The 13,386-nt window shown below is 39.5% G+C and overlaps 1 protein-coding gene across 7 annotated transcripts in view; it reads right to left on the reverse strand.

The window, feature by feature from the left end:
- Positions 1-12,129, reverse strand: part of myo5aa (myosin VAa) — a 55,563-nt gene extending 43,434 nt beyond the window's left edge. For 4 of the 7 annotated variants that reach the window (XM_055009559.1, XM_055009557.1, XM_055009552.1 and 1 more), the window contains exon 1: positions 6,400-6,556. In XM_055009559.1, the coding sequence (XP_054865534.1) occupies positions 6,400-6,432 (33 nt within the window). In that variant the 5' untranslated portion in view covers positions 6,433-6,556. Of the gene's footprint in view, positions 1-6,399; positions 6,558-11,885 lie in introns of those variants that run through there. The other 3 variants (XM_055009546.1, XM_055009541.1, XM_055009544.1) reach the window with 2 other exon arrangements.
- Positions 12,130-13,386: the final 1,257 nt, after the last annotated feature.

The following is a 13,386-nucleotide window of genomic DNA, read 5'->3' on the forward strand; positions in this document are numbered from 1 at the left end:
TGAGTTACGGTGAGTGCTGTGCTGATTGCAGGCCACATTTATGAGACAGACAGAAACAGTGAGTGTCTCTGCTGAGTAACAGATCAAACGGCAGCGAAAAAGAGGGGAGACCCTCACAAACAACTGGAAGAATCAACCCACAAGTCGCAGCCACACATCTTTTTGACATGGATATGCACCATAAATATCTACAAGGTTGATCTCAGTGTAACTCATTCTTTTACAGTTCTGATGTATTCAATGAAAACTCATTCATTCATTTGCCAATAAACAATTGCTGCAAGAAAACAGCGATAGAAAGAACAATTTAAGTGATAGTGATGAGTGACTGGTACGATATACCCATTGAACAATTTATTTATCAGCTGAGACAACGTTTAGAAATGTTGTTTGTACAACATGTGCAGACAAAGCTATATCACATTCAGTTGAGCTAATTTTTATTATGTAATATTTATACCCATAATAGGGAAATCTTTTAATCTATCAATCAATTAAATGCATGCATATATTTGTTAATAAAGAAAACATGAGACACAAAAACATTACTGGTCACTAAAGAACAGTAACAACTTGCACAATGGATTACTTTCAAATTTGTCTGAGGCTTGTTTTGTTTAAAGTCATTAAAAACTTATGCTGTGTAACCAAACCTTATTCAAAATAACAGGTGAGACTCCAAGATGTCGGTGTCTCTATCTAAATCTTGGGGGATTTTGAACAAAATGAAGAAAAAAATGTTCCAAAAAATTGTATTTGATGGTATTTATGCACTCATGAAAAAACTCAGACTTTGGGGTTTGAATATTTCATTTTCCATAAACATGGAGCTTTAGAGGAAGGTTTTAACAAACTTGAAACTACTTAAGGGGACACTAAGAGAGAAAACTGGATGTATAGTATGGGCTTTATATTCATATTCAGTGTATATATTCATAACGATGGGTAAGAGTAGCCTCGGCGTCTGTCTTCCTCTCTCTCTCTCTCTCTCTCTCCATGTCTTTTTGCCTTCCACCATTTCGTTTCACCTTTTTGGTCTCTGCAGGAGACCGTCCCAGCAGCCAGCCTCCTAGCAACGCAGAGACAGAGAGAGACAGAGAGAGACGGAGAAGAGGAGGATGGAGGCTAAAAATAGCAACAGCGATGAGCAGCATCACACCTCACAGAGGCATCGCTGCACTACTGAGCACACTTTCTGATCCTGATCACCCTTACACACACACTTGTTTCACACATCACTAGGTGTAAAACACAATTATCCTGACACTTAAATATTCTCCCAATTTGCACATTTCCTTGCTCTCTCCTTCACCTTAGACTAAGTCACACACATCAAGTCTAGGACAAAAAGACAGACAGTGCGGCTGTAGGGGCAATGAATCATATTTATAGACCAACAAATTCCCCTGGGTTCAGAAAACAAAGGAGAGATGAAGGTTGAAACTCGACCACACACACACTGACAGACATTTACATGCTTCAAGGGCGTCATCATCCACAATGAAACACAAGCTGAAAAGATGAGTGTCTGAGAGCTGGAGAGAAAAATGTGATGAGTCAGGGCACAGCAACTCTGTCTGCCTTTAAGAGGGATGGACGGAGGAACGTTTGATGGCCAGACTGGTGTGTTGTGTGTGGTAGACGAAGAAGGGAGGGGAGACGATAAAGGAGCAAAGACGTCAGAGAATCCGTGACATCAGAAGTCACATGGTTGAAGTGTCTATACTTCGATTTCTCTCTGCATATGCTGCTTGCAGCATGCGCCTGCGACATATGTGGTCACACTGATTCAAGTATCAAGCTCTTTCAGTTGTGTTGTTTTAAAATATGGACGGTCCGAAGAGTAGAATAACAAACGAATAGCTATAACATCAGCTATAAATCACGCATACACCCAGTGAAGGCAGCAATTTCCATCTGCATCTAATCCTTGACTCTTATCTAAAATAAATGGTGACATATTTAGCATATTCAGTGTTTACCCCCTTTGAGTCCTATGGTTAATTGCAATTTTTGTAAATTTCAAGAGCCAGTCAAGTTACTTCTGACTTAGTTATCACACTAGTTTAGACGAGTGCTGCAGTTCCCCAATAAGGTTGTATGATTTAAATGACACAATAAAATTAAGAGCCATTCTGTCCTTTAGTCATTAGAATAGGTTGAGCAGCAAAAACACTAAATCCTACATCTTCCATGATGCAACTTTATATAGACTACAGGATTCTTCTGGTCTACTAAACGTCTATATTTTCTGAATGACATACGTCAAGTTTATATAGTAGGTTTCCTATATATTTATAAATTTGTTGTCTACTCTGGGGATGACATAACAATATCATCACCAGGATTATTGTCTTGCACTTGACAAAGCTACTACCAAGACACAGAAAACACTGGGTGTGTTCCAGTATCCATACAACCATAATATATAATACAACAGAAAAATATTTAATATATTCCAAGACATGGTAGGAAAAATACCAGCATGTTCTACTACGTTGCAGTATGCAAGCCAGCATGCTTTTTTGGTCATTTTGACCCACGATCCTCTGCACAGTTAGATACTTAAGGAGCAGTATTATGAAAAGTAGTATGTCACAATTCTGTGCGTACTACTAGAAACAGCAGGTACTTTGTAAGGGCCGCAGCAGTAGGTTCTTAAATTGAAAACAAAAAGTATGCATTTTGAACGCAGCCATTGAGCCACTTTCGACTGCAGATACTTGTAGGACGCTTAAGTGCGGCCCAAATCTTTGCATGTGTTCCAACCGCTAGAACTGCACCTGTAGAACCTGTAGATAGTTTTTGCGTTTTCAGGAAAGAAAATACCTACACCAGAGTGGGTACCTCTGAGTGGCGCTAAAAACTGCTGTGCAGGCCTTGACAATATGCGGTTAAACTTACAGAAGACAACACAAAATGGTTAAACTCTGCGAGTACAAGGACACAGAGTTGACCAAGTTGGAGGAGTTGTTGGATCCAACACCACGACTGAAACAGAAACACTGAAAGGATCAATTATGGGTCTGTTCCTGTAAATGTTCACAGGACTTCATGCCTCTTCGAGTTCCAATGGAAAGCCATCTAAAATTGAGCAGTTTTCACAGGCTGAGCTGGACTGAATGTGTAAAATTAATGGAGTAGTAGTATTGGTTGAAGTATACACTACCGGTCAAAAGTTCAGGGTCACTTAGAAACGTCTTTATTTTTTGAAAGAAAAGTAGTTTTTTTCAATGAAGACAACATTAAATTAATCAGAAATACAGTCTAGACATGACTATTCTAGCTGGAAATGGCTGATTTGTAATGGAATATCTACATAGTGGTAAAGAGGCCCATTTCCAGCAACCATCACTCCTGTGTTCTAACGCCACATTGTGTTAGCTAATCGTGTTGTAAGGCTAACTGATGATTAGAAAACCCTTGTGCAATTATGTTAGCACATGAATAAAAGTGTGAGTTTTCATGGAAAACATGAACTTGCCTGGGTGACCCCAAACTTTTGAACAATAGAGTTCATTGGAGCTGTCATGATTAGCTGGCGTAATTGATGACATTGACACTTAAAATGCATCAAGATCTATATTTTCACTGGAGACTGGCTTTTAAATTATTTTCTAAAAATCTTTAATTCACTAATTGTTCTCCTAACCTGTTCAGTGTAAAAGTTTCCAAAAACCCAGGGCTGCTGAAGTATGAGAGCACTTTAAATTATCACTGAACAAAAACGTGGCTTGTACACTGTACAAAGTTTCTATGGCAGACCACAGCGGCCCAGCGCAACACTAGAGCACCTGTAGGAAAAACCCACAGGCACTATTCTGGAAGATACAAAACCACAAAAGGCAAAAACATTAGAAATGCTGTCTTAGTTGTATTAGTCAGGAGGGCTAAATACACACATAAAATCATCAATTCATCTGTTTGGTACCTAAGAATTTTCATTGAATATGTGTTTGAGACTTATCGCTACAATAGTTGATAGATAAATCAACAGAAAAACAGACTTTAGTGGCAGCCCTAGTATATCTGTATTATACTGATCATATTAGAGGATGATACTTATTTTGCAGCTTCAGTGCACTAAATTAAATTAAAGTTATCAACAATGATCTAGACATCTACTCCACAATTTCAGTACACTGTAGCTGACAGAAGGTCAGTTCACAACAAAGTAAGGCTGCTCTTGAGGCACAAAGCTGGGTTGATGTTAATCCTGGTTTAACTGAGACAAAAGATCAGGACCTGATTAGGCTAACTCAGGGTTTAACACCAGCTAATCTTATTTCAGTCAACTACACCGCAATTTCATTACATGCACATATAGTACTACTGCAACCAATGCCGGCACAAAGAAAATGCACTTCCTCTTGGACTAGTTCCTGTCCTGAATCACAGACAGACACAAGAACACAAAACGGCTGGATTATCTAAATGCAAAGAAACTTGAGGAGGCAAACAATATGACTGTGTAGAAGAAAAGACTAGATGCAAAATTAAATCTCTTGCATCCAAAGCTGTGTGCCAGAAAATGAAATCAAACTGTAACACCTCTATCATTTCAACAGGATGTTCGTCTGACATTTTCACAGAAGTTTTGCAGATGCCCTGAACTTGATTTCAGTTGTAAATTTCTTTGCCCTATATTCCCTTATCAGGTCATTGCTGCTACTGAAGGACACTGGAGGTGGACAGAGGTTTTCAAGGTCACAGAGATCAGGACATCGGGGGTTTTACAGTATATGTGTATGTATATTAGGGGTGTAGGGCTGAAGCTATGGGGCGGGGCACCCATGAGGAGTATTTACAAATCTGCTCAAAGTCAACAGCAGATTAGAGAGACTTCACCCTGCTAATACCAAGCTCTGAGCTTTCACTCTTGGGCTGGAGGCCCTGTGGTCTGCTGTAACTCCTCTGAACTCTCCCTGGATTTTCTCCCGCTCATCACTTACCCCTTAACACAGTGAGAGCCTTCATGAACGCCTACAAGACTTAGATGAACTTATTTCCATTAAAAAAAACAGTTGATTTCTGCATAAATTCCAAGAGTTACTTGCTCTGTTCATTACAAGTTTCAGATAATATTCCACTCCTCTTCTGCTCTGCTGTGAAGAAATAAGCCGTATAGTGACTGAAATAATCTTGTTCTTGCAATTGTATGGAGGAATGTAAGGTATTTAGACAAGTGCGCTACCCACCATGAGAGTGAATCAAGTGGAAATAAGATTAAAACTTAATACATTCTACAATACACTCTGACAGAGGAAACCATCTAGACAGCTGCGGTGGTATGCGAAAAGTGTTTTTCCCACTTATTCTCAATAAAGCCGTCAACAGGGTCCCAGACTGCAGAAGCCTCGTCACATGATGCCACTCGTGAGAATCTGCTGTTTTTCTGCTCAGCTGGGCAGACGCAGCATGACGCCTCACTTTACAGAGTTCAGTGCTGGTGGAGAAGTTCAGTAGGAAGAATCCTCAATAGTCTCGCTAGACCCAGTGTTGTACCTTTGGCACAACTAGCATGCCAGTATTCTAGTGACCGCCAAAGATCAGAGTCTCGTACTAAGAAGCTGTGACGCTGCCCAGCAACTAATCACATTAGTCTGGCCAGTGCTGACTCTTGGAGTAGTGTACGAGTTACAAAGGGGCAGGAGCACACAGTTGTTCTCTCCTACAGTATGTTTACAACTAACAATAGGCATGAAAACACTGATTCTATCAATTAGAAAAATATATGTTAACATTTAAATGAACAAAAAAGCCATGCTAACCTAACCAGTTCCATCAGAACACTATTTCCTTGGTTTTCTAAAACTTTCTTTCCATTTCCATGATCAAACACATGTATACAGACACATTCACCTACGGAATTGAATTGTATGCCTTTTAAAGCTATATGACATCCATAATTATGCTGGACTGTCCTTCAACGGAAGAATGTATTGATCCTCCATATAGCCTACTAGGTTGCGTCCTTGACCACAAAGTCAGATATGCAGCCCTGTATACAAAATCAGGGACAAACTGCCGTCTAGTTCCAGTGATTAAATTTTTTCAATCTCTAACAAGGACATTGCTGTTATTCAGACAACAAAATTCAGCACAAGCTAAAATCTGATTTGTTGCCACTCAGTAGTTATTACTGTCCTGCTGATTTTTATTGGCATAACTGCTCTCAGGGTGTGTCAGGTCAGGGGCTCCTGGGAGAGGCGATACAACCAATTCAAGACCAAAATCTAAATATGACATAGCACTCGACAGACAACTAACAACTACAAAAATAGCTTCTCCTTCAATATATCAAAGTATTAAAGTCCATCGTCTTCTTGCAGGCGACACATCAACTTAATCACTAAATGGAGAGACACATGTGAAGCTTAAACGAAAGCAAAAACTTACTTGGACAAACATATACTCCAACTCCCGGTTCATCTTGTCTTGTGAGCTAGTCTTTAGCTCATGCTGCGAGTCTGCTGGTTTTCCTGACGCCTCAAGCCACACACGCCACAAGACCAGACACTAACTGATCAAGCAGTGGGCTCCAGAACTTGCTGGTGGATGAAACCTTCCCATTGTGTCTGCAGACACAAGCAGCGTTCACCAACGCTCCCTAAAGTTCCTCACCCTGTGACAGATGACTGGCCATAGCGGTTGTCTGTCAAACATTCTGGCTTTCTTTATCGATCACATGAGTTGGGAGGCAAACAGACTCCACAACTGAGAAAACAGGACTTTCTCACAAACCACTGACATAGCTCCAAAAACCAGCTGCAGACCGACAGCAGCACAGACAAGCAATAAACCTGAACCCTATTCCTACATATATGAATAAAGTGAATCAGTGTTTTAGAGGACTGTAATATCTTACCCTAGAGCAATTTTAAAGTTCAACAAATATTATTTCTTATCTTTAGCATTATGCAATAATGGTGCTAATTTAATTTGCTTCAAGATGCTGGCTAGGACAACCTTAACTGAGGTTTTATAACAAGATGATAAATCTTGGGTTGTAATTCCATTAAATTATTGTCCTTGCAGCTCCTTCACACTGAGAAAAAAATTGGACTCAATATTTTTCTCATGAATATGCAGCCTCACCCTACTTACATCTACTTTTGTGTGTTGTGTGGACTGCAGTGACTACATCCCAGAATGTATGCAACATGACTACGCAATTACTTTAACCAGGTTAGCTCAGTAATCTAATGCGCATGCTCTCCATTAGACGTAGAAGTAAAAAAATAAACCAGTGACAGTGAGACAGTGTAAAACTGCCACTTGATGCTGCTGAGACGACACCTACAGCACACAAAGCACAATTTTTTTTCATAATGCACGTCTTTCAGCTATGATGTGAAATTTATAGATTTAAACAAGTCAAAATGAGTTTGGCGACATAAGAATGCTGCTTTTCCCTATGAACATAAGTATTTGTGCTATGAACCCACAGGCTTGGTGTGTTTAATAAAATCACTGCAATTATCACACATTGACACTTGTATTTGCACAGTACAAAAGTATATGCAATATTTTTTAATTTACCCCAGTTATAATTTCCCTGAGACTGGCAAAAAAGCCCACACAGAGTGGTAAATATATGCACAAAACCCTAGCTCTTATACCTCTGGTCAGGGTATTTACAGTAGAAAACCATAAAGAGCAATGCAGCAGCAGTTTTCTCCCCCACTGTCATTTGGTATACATTTAAACCTCCTCAAAATTATACAACAAACCAAGGTTTTTATACATTCTGATCTTCTGCATTCCTTTTCGGTGGTTGGTTGCGTAGCAGACTAAACAAGACAAAATGACACTTCAAGTTCAGGAGAAACACACTACTGCACTGCTGTCTGTGGGTTTAAAAGGTCAAACATGCTGCGCTTCTGGCAACACCCCAACAAGTGATGTAACCGCAGGTGTTTTCCTTTCCATCAGCTGTTCCTGAATACTTCGACCGCGTGACATCACTGAGTAGCATGTGGCCGTATGTGCAGCTTTGACAGGCTCAATCCAGCATCTGTTTTCTGACCCATATGATTCTGTCCTGATTTACCCTGAAGTGTCCCATCTATCACACCACATGTGGACCTTTTAGCTTTGGATCCTGTCACTCTGACCAGAAACTATAAAGATGAGACAATGAATAATTGTATAATCAGTGCAGTAATATCTAAAAGTACACTGTCTTTGATGCTGGCACCAGTACATTCCTTTGTGATATGGAGGCATGCTTTAATTTTAACTCAGGTAACAAACTGCTTCATGAAAGTAAAGTCTTTTGAATTACAGCACATATCAAGCACTAGTGATGTGTGCTCATTTCTGAAAGTCCATGCAGTTTGTCAGATACTGTTTCAATACAGTGGTCTGCAAAAGTAGCATGCAGCAACAGATTAAGTGCACAATGAATTTGTGCAGTTACACAGAGGTCTTAATGTCATGAAGATAGCTGCCTTGCAGTATAATTACATGTTGTATAAGTGCCTGTATTGTAATACTACCATTATCAAGGGAGAGAACTCATAGCAGTAATGACACAATCTGTTATTACCACTCCTACCCTCTCCAGTGTTTGATCAAACTAATCTTCTCTTTCCTATCACTGAAAAAAAGAAAGAAAGAAAGGCAGGATTATTGAAGAAGCCAACTAAAAAACACACACAGGGCAGTTAAACAGTGTCTGTGTCTTTTCTTGGCTACCTCTTCTTGTGTTTTCTTTGTTCTGACAGTTCTTTACGCTGCAACAACAGAACTCTGGGGCTTGCTGAACGTAGATCATTAGTGTCTCACCACCACCTCCTGCACAGATAAGTTAACCTCAAAGATACGGACAGATCAAGGCTACTTGTACTGCAGCCAGAGAGAAAAGTTTCTCTGTATGACGACAGTACGGTTGTCATTAAGCAGAGACTATGCAGAAGCTTTCATTTTCATTTTATTTAAGTTTATGAATCGATGCAGAGTCGAGCAAGTCTAAAAATACAGCACACGCACTTGTTGTGGTCCAGCAAACCCTTCTTCAAATGTAGTGTGTATTTTTAAAACTCCAGGCTGTGTGTTGAATGGCCTTTTCAGTTCTGAGTCATCTATTGAAGCAGTACCTCCCTTACACTTCCATGAGAATATCCTCCCTCACTTCCATCTCTACTTCTTAGTACACAGCACTGGTTCATTCACCCTCACGGCCTCTTACTAGTTTTGATCCTGATTTGTTTTACCTACTCGGCTTGAGAAGAAGAAACAGACAGACTCAAGTCTAATGAAAAGACCTTCACCTCTGGCTTACCTCTCCTTAGACCGACGGTCAGGTCAGACGGGAGCCGAACATAGACTGGAGCAGAATCTGACATTGCTTGTGTGTGTTTGTGTGTATGTGCGTGTTCACCGAGCAGCTCAGACCCACTCAATAAGCTTCTATAAGGCTAAGTCATACACACAAAGGGCAGAGTGTTTTCCTCCCCTGTGCTGGAAAAGCAAATCACAGAGAGGGGTCACCACATCAGAGGCCGACTTCTAAAACACACTGTGCCATTCAAAGCAGAGGCTAACTTTGGGGTTCCCAGCAGCCACACTGACCCATGCATGCAAGCACTCGCCTGCAACTGAAGCCATTTAACAGCCAACGAGATTCTGAAGCAATAAGACAGTTGAGTTGACGGATGACTACAAGCCAGATCCTGCTGGCAGAGGAAGCAAGCTCAGCAGCCTCTTGTCAATATCTACTGGCATTTGGTTTGCGGTTGGTTGTAATTGAACACCCAGGTGCTATTTAAGCAAAACCAAGTCATCTAAATATTTTTTTTCTAAAAGGGAAGAATTCAGGCTGTAATCATGCAGTGCCAGAAATGAACCACATTTTAGGGCTGCAGATAAAAAACAATATATCATTATCCATGACACTGCCAGTTATTTTTTGATTAATCAATTCCTTGTTTGGTTCATAAAATGAAGTGCAAAATGACCATCACAATAAAGGCAATGGTGACAAGTTCGATTAAATTTTAAAAAATTACCATTTACCCAGCAAAGCTCTATTATTTACCATGTTAACTAACTTTTCTATTACTACCGGACTGTAGTGATATTTTATACATGATTGCATTTTGGTAGCTTTTAAGCCCGTGTACATTATTTATCACTCTGCATCAAGATTTATTATTAGTGATACCAATAACATTAATCACAGTGAGCTTTCTCCCTCTCTGTAAGGTGTGACAGACATTGGATTTTATTTATTTATAAGGCTCTTACTGTTTTTAACCCCCTTATAGTCTTTTAATATGGGCTCTGACCATACACACTCAAATGCCTGGATTACTCTGCAGGCGCTGGCTGTTTATACTGAGCTTTGACAATCCAGTCTCACCCACTGTGCTCCTGTAGGCTGGAAGAACATGCAGAACAATCTAAAGCCAGACTCATTATTATCCAAAGGGCAATTTAGGCTTTTGCTGCTCAATTGTTTTTCAAATGTTAACGCTCTCATAGCCCAAAGCAATGTCTTCAACTTTTATGCTTTGACCGTTCAATGCTCAAAATTCAAATACATTCAATTACAAATATTTCCAATACAGAAACGCTAGCTGATGCAAACTTTTTCCTGGTTAATGTTCTATCAGTGCTTTAGCTCTAAATACAACACTGTGTTAGTGTGCTTTTCCAAAGAGGTCAGCTACAGAACAGCACCCCAGAAGCCTCCAAGGACAATTCATAAGTGTCCATTTGCTGAAAAATTCTGAACATCTTTGACAGCTTGTCTAAGCTCCTCTACACAAATTAATATCACAGAGGCTGAAAAGAAATACTGGAGATTCAGTGGAAATGAGACTGCCTGTGTGCTTCAGTTTAGCACAGAGCTAAAGGGGAATTTCAATAGCAATTATCACGTTTTCTCTTCGCCACAACCCTTATTCAAGCTGAACACACCAGCTGTCAAAGTAGGGGGATGGGTGACTCATCTCCTCTCCCTCACACACAAACACACAACCTCCTTCATCTCTGCTGCATATCTGCAATTCCTCACACACAACGGCAACACTTCTGAACTTTAGGTGCAACAACCAGGCCTCAATCAGCAGCAGTGTCACTTTATCCCCACCGTGTATTTGGGTGTAAACAGCCACGTTGAGGCTTCGGGGCCCAGACATCCTGGATGCTAGGAGGAGGGATGCTAAACTATGAGGATGCGGCGTTCAACGCAGCATCTCAGCGGTACCCAGCCTGCACCTAGCCCGGAGAAACGGGCTCATACAGCTGAAACAAGCAGGAGCATCAAAACAACGCGAAGGCTGGAGGATGTATAGATGCAGAGGTTTGAGCTAAAGCCAAATATTATGGTTTAGACCCAGAGCCTCCATGATGGCTGGCACCGCCTTTGCATCATCCCAGTCCAAGAGCCTCCAGTTGGGGAGGGGGGATGATGTCAAATGTGAGGATATCTTGATTAGGTGAACAAACGAGGCGAAAACCGACACCAAAAAACGTGCTTTTGATAGTAATAAACGCTATTTTTCTTCATGTATGAGGATGAAAAGGACAACTGAGAGGAGAAAAAAACGCTGTGACTCTGTGCCGCATCTGTTAACGTTGTTTTTCTGTCAGCTGCACCCTCCACATCCAACGTTACATCTAAACACACGTTTAAACACAATTTTACGTGTTTTCAAACCCATTTTCATTCATTTAAGGCGCCACCACCAAACCTGCTATTACACGGGCACATTTTCTGAGGTGAAAACCAAACTGTCAGCTTATTTTTTGGAAGAAAAGATAAGAAAATGTGAAGGTATTTCGCGCGAGGCTGCACCTGCGACAAGGACGGTTGTTTAGCCGACATGCTAGCTTGCGGCTACACGGGGCTAAATATGAAAATACAACAGTTCTACCTTTGTGTACAGCTCCGACGCTGCCATGACGGTCACTCGCTATGTCCTTCCTCCAATCTGGGCTAGAAGTCGGGCCGGTCTCCGCTCTGCATGGGAGCCGGCGTGTGTGCTCATAAAGCGGGGGAGAAGTCCTTTGTTGCTGCGGGGGGCTCAGGGGTAAGATGCGTCTCTTATCACCATGATAACCTGAAACGCTTGGGGCTGCTGCTGAGATTTCTGTGCCTCACTTTGCATTCTGGGTATGATGGATGAAATGATTCAGCCAAACCACAGAGCTGCCGCCGCGTGGGAAACTGCGCCCCCTGATGGTCAATAACCTGAACTTCACCCAGGAAAAAAAATACAGACCCAAACAATGAGGTTACTGGAAAAAAATTAGATGGAAAAAAGAGCTATATATCAAATTTTACTATTTCCTTTAGCTACATGGCTTCAATATAAATCCCATAATGTAAATACACTATGCTTCCTCAGGCTGTTTTTCATGACCTTGTGTGAGTACTACTGCAAACTCCACTGTCCGTTAAATAAATAAAATATAACGTAATTTGTCAAGAGCCCCCTCTGTAGGTCCCTAGAATCATCATCAATTACAATAATATTGCAACCTCTGTACAACTCTGAGGAATCTTTGACTTTTATAATATATGAAACCATTTTTTAAACTATTTTAATACTGAGAAATCAATAGTTAGGGACCTACCTGCACTGTAAAACAAACAAACAAACAAAAAATTTATATATATATATATATATACATATATATATATATATATATATATATATATATATATGTATATGTATATATATATGTATATGTATATGTATATATATATATATATATATATATATATATATATATATATATATATATATATATATATATATATATATATATATATATATATTATAGTTTAAAAGTTATCAGCTGTAAGAATTAACAGTTATTCTATAGTTTCCCCCTGTTTTGGTGAAATACAGAAAATAATATGTAAAAAGTAATAAAAAAATTAATATACACATGAACTCTGAAACAAAATCAAACAAATAGAATAAACAGGTCAAAACTGTTAAAAAAACACAAAACACTATACTTTCTTTTACAATTAGTAATTCTTTCTTTTACCATTTTTGACGGTGAAATTAGGCTGATTAGAATACAGAAAAAAATATAATTATTTTACACATAATTGAAAGAAATAATTACATATATTATGGACTGAAAAAATTTATTTTACAGATTTTTTTTTATTTTTTCGTCAAATTACAGATAATATCAAGCAATAAGTAAAGTCAAGTAAAGTAAAAATCGTGAAATCACAGAAAAAAGTACTAATTTACAAAACTGAAAGAACAAAAACTGTACATAATGTTCACACTGGATTTTTTTCAGACAAGGAAACAATATTTTTCGGTGCTCGTAAATGAAGACAACAGGAGGATTAAAGCCAAACCTGACAAGGGTGTGGATTAACTCATGGGTGGAGAATTTGGAACCAGT

The sequence above is a fragment of the Amphiprion ocellaris genome, chromosome 1, assembly GCF_022539595.1.
Source record: "Amphiprion ocellaris isolate individual 3 ecotype Okinawa chromosome 1, ASM2253959v1, whole genome shotgun sequence".
NCBI lineage: Eukaryota > Metazoa > Chordata > Actinopteri > Pomacentridae > Amphiprion > Amphiprion ocellaris.